The sequence below is a fragment of the Acipenser ruthenus genome, chromosome 1 (assembly GCF_902713425.1).
Source record: "Acipenser ruthenus chromosome 1, fAciRut3.2 maternal haplotype, whole genome shotgun sequence".
Lineage (NCBI taxonomy): Eukaryota > Metazoa > Chordata > Actinopteri > Acipenseriformes > Acipenseridae > Acipenser > Acipenser ruthenus.
This window is the reverse complement of record NC_081189.1, coordinates 86,637,563-86,658,658: the sequence shown is the minus strand read 5'-3', so window position 1 is coordinate 86,658,658 and position 21,096 is coordinate 86,637,563. Positions and strand designations below refer to the sequence as shown.

At 39.8% G+C, this 21,096-nt stretch overlaps 1 protein-coding gene across 1 annotated transcript; it reads left to right on the top strand.

Moving 5' to 3' along the window:
• The first annotated feature begins 3,278 nt into the window (after positions 1-3,278).
• On the top strand, positions 3,279-9,057 carry LOC131738119 (zinc finger and SCAN domain-containing protein 29-like). The gene is made up of 2 exons (XM_059031560.1): positions 3,279-4,964; positions 8,743-9,057. Exons 1-2 carry the CDS (start codon positions 3,977-3,979, stop codon positions 8,751-8,753), a joined length of 999 nt encoding a protein of 332 aa, XP_058887543.1. The 5' UTR covers positions 3,279-3,976; the 3' UTR covers positions 8,754-9,057.
• Positions 9,058-21,096: the final 12,039 nt, after the last annotated feature.

Genomic DNA, 21,096 nt, shown 5'->3' with positions numbered 1-21,096 from the left:
ATATGTGCTGTTTTAAAACATAAATAAATAGTTTAATAAAAATGTTGTGGACATCAAACTGCTTGCATTCCCTGGTTATTTTGTCGTTGACCAACATGTGGAATCACATGATTGGTAGATGTCCAGTTATTTAGCTTTTCTGTTTGAAAAGTCGCTACACACTCTTAAAAAAGTTAACGGAAGAAGAATTATTTTACCTTAGTTTGACGACTTATATCTCATTGTGTATAAGAGGTATTTATGTTTTTTTTCACATTTGATGTAAGAAAGTTTCAGACTTTTGGTACTGGTACAGATGGTAATTCTAAGTGATTTAGTTTTGCCGCTGCAACATGGTGAAAACAGCAAAACTCTTGGAGATGTAAGGAGACTCTTGGTAGTTTCAAACAAGTTTTTCTAACTTGTACGAGGAACTACCGTTCCTCTCAATCTGAGCCTTGCAGCCCACTGGCGTGTTTAATGACCCCATTTGTATTTCTGGAATCAGAAAAACAAAGCTGCATGGAGACCACAGACTGAATGCTGAAGATCTACGATTAATATTGTTTATTAAAACATTCAACAAAAATAATCCTAGACTGTTGCATTATTGTATGATACAAAAGACAATGTTGTATTCAATGGTATCGTACAACAACAAATTCAATTTGAAGTCTGCTTCTTTGTGTCCAGACAGCAAGTACTGTACATTTAAAATAAAATGATATGCTGGATTAATATATGTTATAGTAAATGGTTGACAGTTTAGCTTGACAGTTTTTTTTTCTGTTCTCCATGTTTGCAAGTGCTGTTTTTCCAAATAATAAGTTTTCCTGACATTTTCTCATAGCCTGGTGCCTCAGCTATTTCGAAATGTTCCGCACTGACCCAAATGATTCAGAAGTTGCCTCCCTGTTGTCACATGTGACCTTAAAACTAGTCTTCCCTTGTACAAGGTGCGAGCACCTTTTTCGAGTGAAAGGTGTATGTGGCAGAGATGCATGGCTCTTAGATAGATCACCTTAATTTCTTTGAAGTTTTCCCACTGATGATGGGAATGAGAATGTAAAGATGGGAGCCCGGCTAACAAGATTTAAGTTTTTTGCAGGTATCAGGCTTTTAAAGACTGTCACCCACACCTGTGGTGGCTTTGACAGACTCACTGAAAGCAGAAACTGACCCAAGACTGTGACTGCTACTGGAAGCAGGCTGACCTTTGGGATACAAATTGAACATTTCTGAAACTGCAACAGTGTTAAAATGTTGTAATAACTGTACTGTGTTTTAAAGAATATAAACCCTGCAGAAATACTAAACAAATTGTTAAAACACACTGTTCAGAAAAAGTTATAATATACTCTGTATTAACCTATAGTTATGCTGAAGGGTTATATATTCCTCTTTATTCTATTATAACAGAAAAAAAATATTATTGGATCTTTGTGAGTCTAAGTAAAAAGGGAGCTGGGTTGGGGTTACGCTGAACAAAAAACACCTGTGAAATGAGCTAAGCTTTTCCTTCTCTGACAGCTACCAGTGCCAAGGCTTATAACCTTGAGGAGAAAGGCAGAAATGAGCATCTCATTTAATTAACTCAAATGTTCACAGTCAAATCTCTTATTTAGAAAAAAAGATGTGAGCTTGATCTGAAAATAAGTCTTGGCCACTGAAGTGAGACTCACTGGTCATCAACAGTTTGAATCCATGGCCTTCGGAATTATTATTATTTTTTTAATGTCAACTGTCCATTGCTTCATTATATTATAGAAATTAATGAGAGCTTAGCAAAAGAAGTGAGGGGGAGCAATAGTGTAGGACAGGGTCTTAGATCTAGTAAGGATATTTAATACATTTAAAAAAAATGCTTACAGTAGTTTCATATTAATAACAGCTAACCGTGGCAGGAAAGCAGGTTATCTAGAACCTGTCTGGACAGGATTTTTATAGAAACATATTAGCTATTTAATGCTTAGTTTAAGCATTGAAAAGCTAATATGAGACTGTTATATTTGACTATGGTTTTGATAGCCTGGATTTAAGTGAAAATGATTGGATTTACAATTGCAGACTTAGAAGTTTGCTATGAACCTTCTAGCAGCCTTTATCCTGTATCTCTCTCTCTGTCTCTCTCTCTCTCTATATATATAGATATAGATATATATTTGTATCTAACTCACTTGTATTCTGCATTAAGGAACTCCCTGGTACTGAAGAGAATAACATAATTTCAAAAGTTCACCTTACATATTTTGGAAATGAAGGGGTGTTGGACTATGGGATTATGGCCAATTAATCTTATTGTTTTTAGAATGTACTATTCACTTGAAGGACAGGTTGATGAGCTGTCAAGGCTGATCGATGTTTAAATTTAATTAAGACTTCTGATGTATGAAGAGGAGTCAATGTTCTATAAAAGAAAAGGCAAGATCGCAATCGAGTATCACTCTACTTGCTAACTGCAAGTTGCGTGGTCCATGCTCTGAAGATCTCTGAAAAAGCTGGCTGCTGTTTGGTTGTATTCAGAAGCCTCTGCCTTTGAAGACCGTTCTTGTCTTTACATTATATTACACAACTACACTAAGAATAATTTTGAATTTCTATCTCACTTATATTGACACATTGCTATAAGGTATAGGAATTATATTTTAGCTTTAGAGAGTGATACATTGTATGTTCTAGGATTTAGCTGTGGGCGTTTTTAGCATTTTGCATGCATGGCTTAAGGACGAAACATGTCATGACTATAAATGTATTGACATATTAATGCTGTTATAGCTGTGAAGGCACTGGTATGCACAGGCTGCTTATGAGCTGGGATCCGAAGCGGTTTGTAAACCACTCGATCCATTATTAAACATTGAATAAACCGAAGCAGTACTAATACTACTCTGATTCATTAAAACTTCAAATTGAATGAGTCTGTGTGATTTTCTTGCTTATTTAAAATTTGGCTACCACTGCATGACCAAGACAGAAATGCAATCTCTGACCTAAAGCTGAGAACTAAGGGGGAAATAGGACAAGTCCACCTCCTTATGGTGTTGTGACCACATTTAATATTTAAGAAAAAAAAATACAAGTAAACATTGATCCCTCATATTAATAATTTAAGAGAAAATAAACTGCGTTAACAGTGACATCACAGCCATTGCAAAAAACATACCATCTATATTATATGATTTTTTTTTTTCAGAATTAGTTTTCAGTTATTTTTTGTTGAGATTTTAGATATTGAATATCCTATAGGAAATACATTGTTTTGTTTTATTGCAGCCTGTGATAGAGAGAGAAAGGATCGATGCTGCAAATCTCCCTCCCGATTAGAAAGGGCGCTGTGTAAGGGGGAAGGTAAGCTGCCGCCTAGATCTGCCACCTCGGTGGTAGGTGGAAACCGGAAGGTGACCATATTAGGAGGGGCGCGTAGCTGCAAGTACTCAGGACGATTCCATTGCAGTCAGCTGCGGGGCAGCCCTCTATTGGAGAAATCATGGCGACGCGTTGGCTGCAGGGAGGAGTTTGCTGGGTACAAAGGGGAAGCAGCTATGTCAAAACCTCCCCTTGCGCTGAGAATGAAATGCAAACGGCCGGAGCCTGTATTGTTTTTATGAGTTTGGATTACGTGTGTTTTGTGTTGCAGAGGAGGAGTGAGCCGCGGACCGGCGATTGATAAAGAGCACGTCCTTGCACTGCACAGCACAGCACAGCACAGCACAGCACCACTCACGGCACCACGCTTCTCTGGAGCGAGAGCACTGCGCGCACAGAGAACGCGGGGACGGACAAAGTCCCGTTTTTGTTTATTTTTAGAAAAGCTGCCGTGTACCCCCCCCCAATACCATCGCTGGTAAAGGGGTGGACTTATTTTGTGTTTGTTGTTATTATTTTTATTATTATTAAAGTCCACAGACTGTTTTGGGAGAAAAGGATTGTGTGGACTGGATTTATTTACTGCACCACTGCACCTGATCACACTTGGTGTCAAGAAGTGGGATTATAAATGGACCCAACCGCATTGGCAGCGCTGTTGGAGGCGCAGGAGCGGAGGCATCAGGAATCATTGACGGCCATGATGGAAAGGATGCATGGCTTGTTCCTGGAGGCCAATCGGGGGAGGGAACCGGCGGTTCAACCAGCAGTACCCCTACCAAGGGTAAGGGTAGTGAAGATGTCGCTGGAGGATGACCCTGAGGCTTACTTAGTTGCCTTTGAAAGGCAGGCAACAGCAGCTCAGTGGCCTCGGGAGTGGTGGGCTACCCAGTTGGGCCCCAATTTGATCGGAGAGGCCCAGGCAGCCTACCAAGCCTTGACACATGAGCAAGCCCTGGTGTACGACCAGGTGAAGCAGGCCATTCTCCAGCGGCTGGACATCACAGAGGAGACACATCGCCGCCGGTTCCGGGAGTACCAGCGCCCCCCAGGACTGCGACCCCGCGTGGTGGCCCAGCAACTAGTGGATCATGTGACCCGGTGGCTCTGCCCCGGCACCAACGATGCAGAAAAGATCACCGAGCTGATTGCCATAGAGCAGTTCGTGAAGGTGCTGGGGCCGGACACCCAGAACTGGGTCACCAGGCATCGACCCACCACGCTAGAGGCAGCAGTCCGATTGGCTGAGGGGTATGAGGATGCCTTGGCATCAGCTCCTGTGGTCGTTACCCCCGCTCCTCCCTCCAACCGACCCCGGACAGGACCGACTCCAAGGACAGGACCCCCACAGCACTTCACCCCCTCCCCCCACGGGGCTACTTCTCATCGGCACCCCACGGGTGGCCTTCCTCCACCCCAATGGAGGGCGAGGTCGACCCCCAGCGGGGTGAGAGCAGAGAACCCCTCCCCACTGCCGAACCGGCAGCGGGACACGCAAGCTCCGTGGGCGCCCTTTCACCCCACGTGTTACCGGTGCCATGAGGTCGGCCACCTTGCGCGGAATTGTCCGGCGGCGATGGAATGTGGTGCGGCCTCCCATTACCTACCAACAGCACCAGGTAAGTCCAGGGGTAATGATTGGGAGGGGCCTTGCATTGTTGATGTACGGGTTGGTGATGTGAGTACCCACGCGTTAGTGGACTCAGGATGTGGGCAGACTTTAATTGAAGAAGCTCTGTTGGCGGGGGTACCTTGGTGGTCACGCGGGGTCGTGGTCATTTCCTGTATTCACGGGGATAACAAGGACTACCCCCTCACTAAATTAGATGTGACGATTGGATGTCATTCCCGCCGCGTAATCGTGGCAGTGGCTGCAAAGTTGCCATATCCAGTTATTTTAGGTCGAGACTGGCCATATTTTGAAACAATGATTAATAAAACGGTAACGCCAGTCTCCGGTAAGACCATGGGAGCAGCGGGGGAAACTATTGGGAAAATATTCCCGCTGCAAGCTGATTTGTTCTATTCCCGATTTCGCCCGAAAAAAACAAAAAAAGAGCGAAGGGTCGAAAAATGGGAAGGAAGGTCAATAAGACAAGGCTGGGGTTTGGTGGGGGAAACTTCAGAGTCTGTTAAATGTAAGGGAAAGGGGATTGGGACTCAGTGTGACCTGCGGGGGCAGGTTACTGGGGCCCCCAGTGCTGAAGCTACTGTAGCTCCGCTCGATATCCCGAAGTTCTGGGACCGAGATGTGGACCTAGCGTTGGAACAAAAGAATGATCCTTCGCTGGCACACATCTGGGGGCAGGTTCGGTCTATCGAGGGGAAGGATGTAGAGGATAACCGGCCGCTTACATATCCTCACCACATTATTGTCGGGCATTTGCTGTATAGGGTATCCCAAGCCACGAGCACAAGCCAGATTGTAACACAATTACTCGTTCCTCAGTCTTTTCGACGTGAGATCATGCGGTTGGCTCACGATGTCCCATGTTCGGGCCATTTAGGTAGCGATAAGACTCGGGAACGAATATTGGCTCGATTTTATTGGATGGGAGTCTATAGTGAGGTGACGCGATATGTAGCGGGGTGTCCGGAATGCCAGCAAGTAGCGCCGGGGCGGGTTCGCCCGGCCCCGCTGGTCCCACTGCCCCTGATCTCAGTTCCCTTTGAACGCATTGCTATGGACATAGTGGGTCCCTTGAGCCAGTCTGACTCTGGATACACGCACATTTTGGTAGTGGTGGACTACGCGACCAGATATCCAGAGGCAGTACCATTGAGATCTACTAGTGCCGCAGCAGTTGCTCGAGAGTTAGTACAGATTATAACGAGAGTAGGGATTCCAAAAGAAATCCTCACTGATCACGGAACGAACTTCATGTCACAGTGTTTGAAAGAATTGTATAAATTGTTGCAAATTAAGTCCATTCGAACCTCTGTTTATCACCCGCAGACGGACGGTTTGGTGGAACGTTTTAATCAGACTTTAAAACAGATGCTGAAGCGGTTTGTCACCCAAGAGCAGAAACATTGGGCTAAACTCCTCCCCTACCTGATGTTTGCAGTGAGAGAGGTGCCTCAGAGCTCGACTGGGTTCTCTCCCTTTGAGCTGCTGTATGGGAGGCAACCACGGGGCATTCTGGATCTTGTGAAAGAAGGGTGGGAGGAGCAAACAAAAACTTCCAAAAACATAGTCAAATACGTAATCCTGTTAAGAGACCGCCTGGAATTGGTTGGTCGTTTGGCACAAGAAAACCTAAAACTAGCTCAGCATCGCCAAGAGCAGCAGTACAACAAACAAGCAAGAATTCGGACTTTTCGGCCAGGTGATAAAGTACTGCTGCTACTTCCTTCATCAGAGTCTAAGTTGTATGCTAAATGGCAGGGGCCATATGAGGTGATACGGGGAATTGGTAATGTGAATTATGAAATTAGACAACCCAATCGCCGAAATAAGACAGAAATTTATCACATTAACTTGCTAAAACCCTGGAATGAAAGGGAGGCCCTGTTTATAGCTGGTGACAGTTTAGAAGAGGATTTTGGTCCCACTGTCAATCCATTAGCTGCAACTAACATTCCGATGGGAGAACAGTTACTTCCGGATCAGGAACGTGAGCTCTTCCAGTTGGTGGAAAGGTTTAGTGATGTTTTTTCTGATTTGCCCGGCAGGACTAATGTTATTTCTCATGCTATTATTACTCCGCCAGGTGTCAGGGTCCGAGAGAGACCGTACCGGATCCCGGAGAGTCGCAGGGGTCCCGTTCACGAGGAGGTGGAGGATATGCTCAGGCTTGGAGTCATTGAGCCTTCCCGGAGCGAGTGGTGCAGTCCTATCGTGATGGTGGGCAAAAAGGACGGCTCCACTCGGTTCTGTGTGGATTTCCGGAAGGTCAATGCCATCTCTAAGTTTGATGCGTATCCAATGCCCCGAGTGGACGAGCTCCTCGACCGACTGGGTAAGGCGCGGTTAATTTCGACTTTGGATCTGACGAAGGGGTACTGGCAGATTCCACTCACTCAGAGCTCAAAAGAGAAAACTGCTTTCTCTACCCCAGATGGCTTGTTCCATTTCCGGACCATGCCCTTCGGGTTGCATGGAGCTCCCGCCACCTTTCAGAGACTGATGGACCAGGTCTTGGCTCCTCATCATCAGTACGCAGCCGCATACATCGATGATGTAGTGATTTTTAGCTCCACCTGGAAGGAGCATATTATTAGGCTTTCAGCCGTCCTACAGTCTCTAAGGGGGGCTGGGCTAACAGCCAAGCTGGGCAAGTGTGCATTTGGCAAACAGGAGACCCAGTATCTTGGCTATATTATGGGTAATGGCCGGGTAAAGCCTATCGCCTCCAAAGTCCAGGCGCTGGTGGAGACGGCGATCCCGAGAACCAAGTCACAGGTGAGATCACTACTGGGGTTAGCCGGCTATTATCGCCGTTTTATCCCCGAGTATGCCACCATAGTCAACCCCCTGGTCGATCTCACCCGAAAGGCTGCTCCAAAATTAGTTAAATGGACAGGGCAGTGTCAGGAAGCATTTGATATGATTAAGAAGCGACTCTGTCAAGCTCCCGCTCTGATTTCACCAGATTTCAGCAAAGAGTTCATCCTTCAGACTGATGCCTCCCACATTGGTCTGGGGGCGGTCCTGTCCCAACAAGTTGACGGAGTGGAACACCCTATCATTTATTTGAGCAAAAAAATGGCTCCTAGGGAAATTAACTACTCTGTCATTGAGAAGGAGTGTTTAGCCATCAAATGGGCTACTCATGCTCTTCGCTATTACTTGTTGGGGCGTTCTTTCTCTCTTGTCACTGATCATGCTCCTTTAAGGTGGTTACACACGATGAAGGACAATAACGCTCGGATAACTCGGTGGTATCTGGCGCTGCAACCCTTCCACTATACAGTGAAACATCGTGCGGGTAAGGAGCATCAAAATGCAGATTTTTTTTCAAGGGAGGGGGGACCATTGGGGAATGTAGTGTTGGCCGAGTGTTCCTTCGGCATCACTCTGAGGGGTGAGATATGTGATAGAGAGAGAAAGGATCGATGCTGCAAATCTCCCTCCCGATTAGAAAGGGCGCTGTGTAAGGGGGAAGGTAAGCTGCCGCCTAGATCTGCCACCTCGGTGGTAGGTGGAAACCGGAAGGTGACCATATTAGGAGGGGCGCGTAGCTGCAAGTACTCAGGACGATTCCATTGCAGTCAGCTGCGGGGCAGCCCTCTATTGGAGAAATCATGGCGACGCGTTGGCTGCAGGGAGGAGTTTGCTGGGTACAAAGGGGAAGCAGCTATGTCAAAACCTCCCCTTGCGCTGAGAATGAAATGCAAACGGCCGGAGCCTGTATTGTTTTTATGAGTTTGGATTACGTGTGTTTTGTGTTGCAGAGGAGGAGTGAGCCGCGGACCGGCGATTGATAAAGAGCACGTCCTTGCACTGCACAGCACAGCACAGCACAGCACAGCACCACTCACGGCACCACGCTTCTCTGGAGCGAGAGCACTGCGCGCACAGAGAACGCGGGGACGGACAAAGTCCCGTTTTTGTTTATTTTTAGAAAAGCTGCCGTGTACCCCCCCCCAATACCATCGCTGGTAAAGGGGTGGACTTATTTTGTGTTTGTTGTTATTATTTTTATTATTATTAAAGTCCACAGACTGTTTTGGGAGAAAAGGATTGTGTGGACTGGATTTATTTACTGCACCACTGCACCTGATCACACAGCCGGATGCTGTTTTTAGAATACAAATCCCAACACACAAAACAATTAGCTTAAATTGAATTTCTCTGCATGCCATTGCCCAGTGGTGTATCCTGTTTAATGCAGTAGTAAAGAATAGGAACTGAACAGAAATAGTTGCCATCCAAGGTAACAAAATGAAAATGAAACAAACAAGTATGTCATTAACATGCATGTCCTGCCATTGTTGTAAATTAAAAACTAGAGCAATCAGTGTTATAAAAATAAAAGCTGATCACCATTACATATATCAATAGTGTGTTCAGAATGGTATATAATAAGAATGAGTAATTAAATGTTTAATCACACAATTTGATAAGCGAGTCACCAGCCAGTCCTGTCCACAGAAATTTCGGGCCTGGGACAAGTCACCCCATAATTGTGTTATACTCTTGTGGAATGGTGCTCCACGCTTCTTCCAAGACCTTCCAGTTCATCTAAATTGCTGGGATTCTTTTTTGCTTTGTCTTTGTCCAAATAGTCCCTGGGGCAGCAGTGTGGAGTAGTGGTTAGGGCTCTGGACCGGAGGGTCGTGGGTTCAATCCCAGGTGGGGGACACTGCTGCTGTACCCTTGAGCAAGGTACTTTACCTAGATTGCTCCAGTAAAAACCCAACTGTATAAATGGGTAATTGTATGTAAAAATAATGTGTACAAAAATAATGTAATTGTATGCAAAAACAATGCGCTATCTTGTAATTGTAGGGTAAGGGCGTCTGCTAAGAAATAAATAAATACAGCTTCAATGATATTGAGATCTGGGCTTTCCGGGGGCCATTCCATGTGTTGAAAGACTCCAGCTTCCTCTTTCTTTTACAAATAAGTTTTAATTATTCCATCTGAATGTTTTGGATCATTATCTTGCTGTAAGATGAAGTTTGGACCAATAAGTCTTGCAACACTGGGGATAGCATGGTAGATTAACATTTGTTTGTACCTTGCTGCAGTCAATATACCATCAATTTTCAGAAATTTTCCAACACTACTTGAGTATATGCACCCCCAAACTTGAATTGAACCTCCTCCTTTCTTAATTGTTGGCTTCAAGCAAGGCTCTTTATAAGTTTCAGTTGTCCGTCATCTCACATACTGTCTTCAATTAGATCCAAATAACTGAAACTTTGACTCGTCTGTCCAAAGCACCTTTGACCATTGTTCCATAGTCTTGTTTCCCTTTCTTAACAGAGGTTTTAGTCCTGCAACACATTCTTTTAAGTCCTGATTTCAAGAGTGACCTTCGTACTGTTGATGGATGGACAACGACACCTGAGCCTTCTGCCAGTTCTGTTGTCAATTCAACGCTTGTCTTCTTTCTATCCTTAAGGATATTATCTTCAAGTATTGCTCATCCATGTTAGACAGCTTTTTGGGTCTTCCAGTCCTGGGTTTGTCAATTACAGATAATGTTTCTCTGTACTTGTTGATTATGCTTTGGATACCACACCTTGAAAAACAAGTGATGTGAACTATTTCACTCACTGTTTTTCTTCTTTATGCAGAAACACAATTCTATGGCGATCATCTACTAAAATTTTAGCCATTTTGTTTTATTCTGCAGTACGAAAAGTGGGCCTTTAGCTTTATGGGTGTGTAGAGAGCAACACCTTATGTTAATGACGAGGAACACCTGACAATGAGTCAATGAGATTTTATTGGTAAATGTGATGGATTAGCTACTACAACACTTCATATTAGCTGCTCATGTATAGTTTACTTCGAGTTGTTGGGATCACAAGTTTTTGAAGATTCTAATCAATGTGAATTAAAGATTGCTAAATGGCAAGCTTGGTTCCTTCTCACCCAAACTAAGCTGTATTAATAACAGTCAAAGTTATAATAGTAGAAAACACTAAGACTTTTGCAGAGCAGTGTACATGTAGAGCTGTCTCCACTAATTCCCTTCACAGGGGATTTCTTCCCCAACAGGGGGATAATAAAAGAGCAATGCATAAAGAGATTGGCAATGTGTACCTTGTGTGCAGTTCAGATTATTACAAACAAACACCTAGCTCCTTCGGAGCGCTTACTACACAGTATGCTGGTCCCTGACTAGCTTGCAGGACAGCTAAGCCGTTTACCTGGCATACACAAAAATAAACCACACAGTTTAACACAACACTTACTTCTTCAGTTGACTGCTTGGACACAGAACACACCACCTGTCTCCTTCTACACCGCAACCCTGAGCAGACTGACTGCACCTCTTAAATACCCTGCATCTGGTCCTAATTTACAATCACTACCAGATGCAGTGGATAATTAACAATAAAACAATTAAATTAAACAATTAAACAAACAAATGTGCCTACGCACATGTTTTTCTGCAGGGAGGATTTAACCCCCTCCCTGCTGTCTTACAATATATATATATATATATATATATATATATATATATATATATATATATATATATATATATATATATATATATATTGCAATATAGCCTTCTGAAACATGCTAGATGTTTAGAATAGACACTGAATCTAAAGGCAAGAGTTATAATAACATATATAGAATCCTGACAGGTTGACTGCAGTATCCCAATTTATGTCAGTTGTACATTTTCTAAGCTATTTTGTTGTCAAAGAGTATGGCCTCCTTTTCCCAAGCTATTCTCGAAGTGCATCCACTTCATGAATTCCATTAAAATCAAGCATATCTCAGACATATTTTCCTGAAAAACATTTCTTAAAGGTCAAACCCTTTGAGATTTATACCATTTAGTTTATAGCAAAGTACATGAATTAATTCCCCACTGACTAATCTTCACATCAATAATCAATTCAGTTTATTTCACTATTACTGAGATTACTGAAGAAAAATAAAATTATATTCATCTGCGAGAATACTGTAAAATAAAATAAAGATATAATGCACTTCACATCAGAAATGTGCCTTCTGCTCTGGTTCATTATAGTTAAGTAATTTTCACAGAGAAATCAGTCCATTCCTGGTTGATAATAGCCACTTTGTCATTCAATGCTACAAGGGAAAGGATTTCAGTGCATGGCTTTAACAGCAGAGTTGAAAACCAATTCCTTCCTGGCAGTTAATAAAAGATTCTCGGTCAATCAGAGTGCTTTCCGTCTGCTATGTTTATAATCTGCCCAAGTGGGTTTGAGGCAAAGTAATCAATTCATACATGATTTACTCATTTACTCAAGTCATTGGGGTTAACCTGAACCAGAGCTGTCAAAATAAAGACTGTATAGTTTGTTAAAAATCTGCTGAAATAGTAGCAAGGAAATATAACAAAAAAAGACTAGAACTGCCATGCGTTTGTAGTCATGCTGTATGTGCTCTCATTTTGAAAATAAACCTTTTATGTTTAATTTTCCATTTAAATACGGTGTTTCTGCGATGCAAATGTTAAATTTGATGTTCATGAATAAAACTTTTGAGTTGTATCCGATAGTATGTCTTTCATTTTCATAACGAAGCAGTTTAAAAATGTATGGGTCAAAATGACCCACGTGGCGGTTCTAGGTAGTTCAAAAATCCGATTAACTTTAAGCTGCCTATTTTTCAGATATATGTTCCTTTCTTCTCATCCATTCAATTGTCCTTGCAGTCTTTTCAAAGCTATTAAAAAGAAAATATAATAAACCATATATGTCTCAAGAGCCATCAGCTGGAAAATGTGTCTGTAGTTCAGTAAATCACACTGTAATCCCTTAATATATTTTACTTGTGTCCACAGGGCCACCATTCCTCCCACTCTACTTCATAGTGATCCCACTATAATGCAGAGGGTGAATATGACATTCATGTCCCTCCTTAGACACATGTATTCATATAGAAGACAAAATGAATGACTATGATATGGATTCGGGGCAAGAAATTGTATGCATAAGATTTATTTTTTATTTTTTTTATTATTAAATAACAAAAAAAGAAAGAAGATAAAACCCAAGGACAGTTGTCACACCTGCAAACCTGTCTGATTTCTTAATTCTGGTAAGATAATTAAAAATAGAAACTCTAATATGATTTTTTATGTTGAAGTGGGCTGTCAAGAAGATCAAATACTCTTCTATTGTAATAAAGGTGTGAGAGAGGAGAGAAGAGAGTCAAATAAAATTGGTAAACATTTTTGGGTTAATAGGTTTTGCATTAATCCCTCAGGACCAGTTGGGGGAACATCAAATTGTTCCTCTAATTCCATCACAATCCTTGAAATGTCAATTCCCTGTGCACAGTAGTGCAGCATTTAAAGGAGGCTTTTACATCTTCTAGAGTTTTAAAGGATGGACTATGTGTCATTAAAATATGTAAATTTTGTTCACAGTTTTCTCCTCAGCCAAGACTGGAACCTTGAAGTTACTCCACGTGAATCTGGTTAAGATACATTATTTGTAAGGAAGGCCAGTGTTGACACTTTTGGAGAGGAAAATTGTTTTGATGGAGAACTGTTTCAAAGCTAAATTCATTTTTAGGATTTGTTCGGTGAAAGCAGACCTAGTTTTACATCACAAAATTGAAAAACACCAGTGAAAATACTATACAATATACCTCAGATCTTTGATTGGTAGTCTGGATGTTGCATGATAAAACAAAATATCAGTTTGTTAGGTTAAGAGGTCTCTAGTTCTCCAACCTGGTCCTAGGTAGAAATCAGAATCCAGAATTGTCTATAAAAACCTGGACCGATGGCAACCCAAGTCCTACATTCTCACTGATTCAGCCTTTAAAAGGGTTTAATAAAGCACAGCATAGGACAACATGACATTCCCAGAGTCAATACCTTCCAAGTGCATGCCAATTGCTGAATATATATATTCATGTTTACTGTATAGGAAAAAAGTAGATCACATGTTTATCTGTTCTTTACATTTTGTATTGTGCTTCCTGTGAGATACATCAGAGCTTGAGGATGACATTCATATATTTTACTGCAGGCAGTAGCAAGTGCATGCCTGATTAGGTGATGAACTCAGGCAGCTTGTATGCCTGCATCTGCAACTGCTTTTAGTGAGAGAATGTAAACAAACTGGAAAGACAGCAAGTGATGGGTCACAATGTATATGAGTACACAGAAAGGGTAAATTACAGAAGATTGCAGAAAACAGTGAATCAATAAATCAATTTTTACTATGAATATGATTGTGGTATCTTGCCTTCTTGTATCATCTTAGAAAGATTTATTAATAATATATGATCCTTAAAATGTCTTGAACATTAGTATTGATATTTAATTTACTATTGAATTAAAAAATGTTCAGTACTATTTCTTGTTTCAGCGTATCTGAGGCAGATATACCACACCTAATGGCAGGGCCAGTTTGTCAAAAGACTTATTGGAACTGTAAAGCTTCCTATTAAGCTTTATATATCAACAGGGAAAGTGTGAGTTGTTGGATGTATAGGTCTTTAATCACTATATACCAAGATGGATCTCCTTAATTAATAGGGTACCAATCGCCTCAAGTGTAATTACTTTTTAGTCATGTACAAGGGAGCTACTGATCTGTATAACTACCACGAGGAAAACTCCTTGTTGTAGTTATGACTGCATATGTTCTTAGCAAAGACAATCTGCCTCAAGTAGCATGCAATAAAAATATCAAAACATATGAGTTTGATTAGACAATCTCTACATCTCTATACAAACTGACCATGGCATCAGTACTGTATTTAAACTCACCTGCTCTGGGAGCATGTGCATGTCCAGGAGCATCGACAGTGCTTCCACACACATACTGATCACATCATGTCAGCTCCAATAACACAACAGCTACTTCCTCAGGATGCTCCTGGAATATTAAACAATGTATTCCTATAAACAAAATAGATGTACTAAAAGTACAGTTTTCCTGGAATATTGTCTGTTTAAATATTCCCTTAACCTAATATTATTTATTGTTAGCAACCCATGTCCCATTCCCTTTCAATTCCTCTTTCTCTAAACCTATTTGTCAGCCTTGATGTTAACAATCTTCTTAAATGCTTGAAAAAGAAAGCAAGCATACTAACAAACTGGATGTGAACTCCACAGCCGGAAGCCTAGAGGCTTACAGTAACAGCCGAACAGTAGTCAACATTTTTAAAGGTACAGGTACTGTATGAGCCTGACCCCTCAGTGATATACATTTTATCTGTAGATGCTTTTTAAGTCTTGGATGTTCCTGGTACCTTTTTTTAACTGGACAAATGGACAACCTGCCAGTTGTCCTATCTTTATGACTAAATACTGGCATAAAATATCATGATAATCTTTATCATAGATGTTGTTTGTTTTGTTTTTTCATTTTTTATTAAAGCCACTATTAGGATAGCAGCACCATTATTACAGTGTTATCCCAGCACTTTGTCTGATTGTCGTATGAAAAGCTGTTTTTGTGTTCTCTGAGTCATGTTATTGTCCCAAAATGTCAGTAACCTGGAAAGTAAGCATGCAAAGCTGATAAAACTGTTGATTTTTAAGGCTATATTGTAGCTATTTTAAGATCAGAGTATGTCCTCTGTAATAGCTTTTTATGCAGTCGTTTAAATCAGGATCAGCAGCTTCTACTTATTTATGTGACTCAGCCAGCATTGGTAAAACTATTGAGTGAGGAACATAATGTTATTTTCAGCCGTTAATATTTCAGTGCAATTCTCATTTTCTGATGCTAATTGTCCAAGACAACCTATTCACAGGAAGACCAACAAATTGTTCAAATCAGTTATGTAAAGGTGATAAGGCACTGCACACCAAAGGCAGAAATATACTTAAGCATTAATGTCGGACACATCGATCATTCATTAATTGCTAGATAACTGACAGCAGCGAGTTCAACTGGTATTGGCCGCTGGCCTCGTGTCTCAAAACCCACCCAAGCTGTAGTTTATTAAAGTACAACCCACATCCTGTTGTGTTTTATTTTTATCTTTATGCCCCCCCCCCCCCCCCAGGTTACTTTACTGTTTATTACCAAATTAGTTCCTGTGTTAAATGTAAGAGAACCCCACCATGCACTCATTATTTTGTTTTACCCATTTGAAACATTTTTGGTGTTAGGCTGTAAATGAGCTTCAAAAATAATGCCTGTAATACACAAATATCAACAGCCAAACAATAAGGGAGTGGTTAATACACTGTTGAGCTAGGCAGTAAACAGGAAACAGGAATCTCCATGGGCTTCTTTCCTTATTTGTAGAAAAATTACTCTGTGCACAGATGACCCAGCTACCTCATACTTTTCATGTTGCACCTGTACATGTACTGTAGAGGCAAACCATGCTATACCTAGTATTACACTGTAATAATGCCATCACTGTCATTATAGCGCATGTTAAGTATATACTTAACAAACAACAACTGTGATAAAGATAACCTTGTATTTTATGCAGTGTTAGCATTAAATGTGTCTGCATAGTTATCATACAGTAGTTTTTGTTATTTGATAAGGCAGTTCATTATAGCACTGTTATAAAATTAAAACTAGAATAGGTACCATCTAAGTCTGAAGTCTATTCTAATCCATAAATCTTAATAGAATAAAGGCGATGGTGATGAACTGTCATCATAGTCAAATAAGGTCTCAATTTTACAAAACTAAAATACTAGTTCACATGGTTGAATGAAAGTTTATGTGTGAAACACAAATTGATTTTCTTATCCTCAACACAGTATTTGTTTTCTGAAGTTCAATGTTCTAGCAAACCATACTTTGATTGTTCATGTGTATAATACACCATTAAAGGCATGAAGCAGAAATACATCCTTATGACTTACAATATATACACATGCAAACCCATACCAGAGTTTAGTTTTTGTTTTGCAGTTTGTTTTAGTATTACTATATAATAGGTTTGGGATACAAGCATATACCCACCCCATCTTGACAGTTTTCTTTGAGTATTAGTTGTGTCACAAACAAGGGAAAACATTGGTGTGTTGGCATGATATATTTGGAGTATGTCATATCTTATTGATATAGCATACTGGTTATTTGTGCACATTGTCGATCAAAATTATAGATACAAATAAAACATGCTTAATTGAATCTAAAACATTAAGAAAGGAACAAATGTTAGAGATAATTGTACCAGTTCTGCTTTAAGTATATCAACACTAACAGTAAATTGACTTGTATGAAGTCGGCTGCACTTAGAACTAATCTAGTGGAATGAGTAAGACCCTGTCCATCAGTGTCCACTGCCTTTGGACTTAAATGAGATTTGTGAAAATGGCTGCAAACCGCAAGTCAGTCATTAGGGGAGGGAGCTGAAGAAAGAGCATGTGTAAGTATTTTAAAGCCCAGAGAGGCATGGTAAAGCATATTTTAAAAAGGCAAATCGTGCACTGTATAACCATCAGAAAAATCATGGGAAAGCTGCAGAATTACCTTGCAGGGGTAAGGGCAATTTCACATTAAAATGACTATGAAGGTACTGTAGTGACAGATATCGTGTTGTATGTAAACAAGTTAGACAGACAGATGAAAACATTATTGCAAAGCACAACACAATACTCGGGTTTAGTTTTCTTCTTAACGTAAACTATTGGACATTTATCCATATTCTTATTACAACAAATATTATTATTATTTTTTTAACTTTATACATTTACAGTAGTCTCCCTCTAAGAGAACACCCCTCAGGAAGCAAGCAAAATGTTCTCTAAGACAAAGTTGACCACCAGACACAATATGAATTACTGGTCATGACGCACGTGCATCAACATATGAAAGTAATATAATAAGTAAGAGAAAAGCATAGGCAAGTGTAATAATACAGTAACAGACAAACTAATGTTAATAAACTAACACAACACCCCTACACATTTTAAAAAACGCAGCAGCAGCTCTAGATTCATTATGAATACCTGTACAGGAGCAATATGCACACAGTTATTTAACAGAATGATGAAGCAACTCTCCAGAACAGAAAAAAAACACCAAATTGACGTGTCTGATTCACGTTTTTTCCTAGAACACCTGGTTTCCTGGGAGGTATGGATGCCAGGTCGAGTAATACATTTTGGTTGTAGGTGTAAGCAATAGACTGCTGTTCCCAGATTTACAAAATGTGAAAGAAAAATAAATAAAAACATGCAAACAAATATTGTTAATAATAATAATAATAATAATAATATTAATAATAATAATAATATTAATAATAATAATAATAATAATAATAATAATAATAATAATAATAATAATAATATTATTATTAAATACACATGGTCACCATGACAATGAGATATTTGAAGACTAATTATAATAAGCTTATGCTAATAATGAATTACAGTATGCTTTTATTTGGATCCCTGTCTTTTTATGGTAATATAAGCACATTTAGAGAATCTGAAATTGAGGGATATCAAAGTTTTCTTCCATTCCTATTTTTCTAAGGATAGCCCTATGATTTTTGTCAGTTGTGCAAGCCTAGTAAAAATAATCGTTACATCGGTCAAAATGTGTATATTTTTTCCACTAGCATGCAATAAAAGACAATACAAATACTTATTATAGATAGTTATAGACAATAAGAATCAATAAGAACATTAGCCAATCATGACAACAATTTTTTTTTTTGCTTACTAGGAAACTGCATTTATTTTTAACACCTACCGGTACATTACATTTATAACTGTAATTTAACTTTAGATATTGTGTACGTGTTCATGTCATATCTGTATTGGTTGCTCAGAAGAATCTCTTTAAAAGAGCTTCCGCCATAAAGTAATCAATATGAATTCCATATTGATGAGACAAGATGACCGGTTTCCATTAGCTTCCTATGGTTGAATTTTGAGGTATTCAAGTCTAACCCTATTGGACCTATTCACAAAACAGAATCATTTAAGGATTGTTTTGTTAAGGATCTTTCTTTGATTAATTCAATTAAGTTTTAACATCACGAAACCACTCTCAACTGTTTTAGAGAGGGTTGGAAGTTTATTTTCATTTTCCAAAGCGCTGTTGAGCTGAACAGAATGTTTAAAAACACATTCCTTAAAACAGTCCTTTTGTGAACATGACCCATATACAGCGGTTCTGCTCAAGTCTATTTTACTGTGGTTGTTGAAAGCAACAGGCTATGCCAGTTTTACTGTTGCACTATTTTTCATAATACTCCCTACATTTGTTGCGTAGTTAATAATAATGCTAAAACAAGCTTATCTTATGTATCATTGCTATCACATCTGTTTCAAAATCCCAAAATTAAATTCAGTACAGGAAGAGTGATGGTATTTGTTTACACAGCAGGTGAGTCATAGTTACATTTTCTTTTTTTTGGTTAGAAAATTTAAAACTGACATTGGACCAGACCTATTTTGACCGAAATTAAAAATCAATTATCTTGAGAGTAATTAATAGATTCATTTACCTTGTTGTTTGATACCCAAGTTCATAATTTTTAAAAGTGTAAAGTCTTTTCAAGAAATAGGTGTACATTATCTACACTGGGTGGAGTCACAGCAGTAGAATGACTTGTTGGCTGTCTATCCTGATGTATTTGCTCATTCTGGATGGACACTTTATTAGGCTGGTGATAATTGCCTCAGCTTTAGTACTGGGTGAAAATCTATCCTGGGTAATTTAAGTCAATATAGCTTGCTCACTAATTACATTTAGGCTATTTAGATGTCAAAAGCCATGGTCTCATTGTCATTCCATAGCATTCACCTGTCACTGTCCATGGCATCTACTGTAGATCAAGCAGTTGTTGTCCAATGTGGTGGTTATCATTCTCAAAGACATGTCACATCATGGTCCTGGTCTGTCTGGCCTTTAAAACTAAAGTCTAAGATTTATTATAAAACAATACTATAATGCATATAAACTTATTTATATAACATTGCCTCCTGATCTGTCTAATTATTTTTGTATGCAGAGCAATGTTAATAATATTAAATAATAAATATTCATTTGCTTGTTTGTTTTCTATGGTTTGATATGTACAATAATATGTTTCAAACTGTTTTAGAAACAGTTGAAAAACATTTCATGTATACCAAAACTATGAACATCTTTGAGCTCCGTGTAAGTGCTCTAACACTGGGAAATACATTCTAAACACATTGCTTTTGAGCTGGGATATGCATGTATGTGGAGTTTATCTTCTACACACTTCAGTTTAATTTACACGTACAGATTTTGGGACCTTCATTGGCTCACCTGGTAAAAGCACTACAGTGTCATGTGCTGTCAGGGGAGCTCAGGTTGGCATCCAGGCTATGCAATGTCTTTGCTGAGGATTCAAGAGCATTGTCTTGGAAAACCGGAAGGGACTGTGCCTCCTTATCGCTTTACAGCAGGTACTGGCCAGGTGCTTGGTGAGCTCAAGCGGACACCTGCAGGGCTGGCTTTTGTCCTCTATAGGCCAGTAGCTCGACGACATTTGCTGTCCAGTTTCTGCATGTAAAGAGGCAATTGGTTTGGTCATGGGATTGGAGGAGACCCACTGACCCTCACTTTTCACTTCAATAAATCTAATTGGTAGTCTTTTTTAAGATGATCACATAAACACCAACATACGACCCATGAGTCATACTGAATTCTTTTTTTTTTTTTCAAATGGCTATAATAGTATTGATCTCCAACTATCTTACATCAAACAGACTATCAGATCTTAACATGGATCCTTTTAATGATCATAGGGCATTTTAGAGATATGTACTACAATTACAATGCATTCACTTTCAGTGGAACATTTAATATTAAGCCTAACTTTGTCCTTCAAACGGTAGGGTTTACTTGCATTTAGCAGATTCTCATAAAGGACCATAGCTGAAAGATAATGTTCTCTAAGAGGATATTGACCAGATAAGAAATGATAGATTAACAAATTTCACATGGCAACATATCCCTTTGAATGAAACTAATTCTCAAAATCAATGATCATGTGTGAAAGAGTAACTCCAACATTAATATTGAATATGCAGCTCATGCAAACATATTTAGCTCTGGCTTAAATTTAAACCTGCAGCTATCATTGGAAGTTGAAAATGTCTGCAGTCGGGAGACAGGGAGCTGAATGCTGAATTACATGAGGTATAGAATATAATGAGG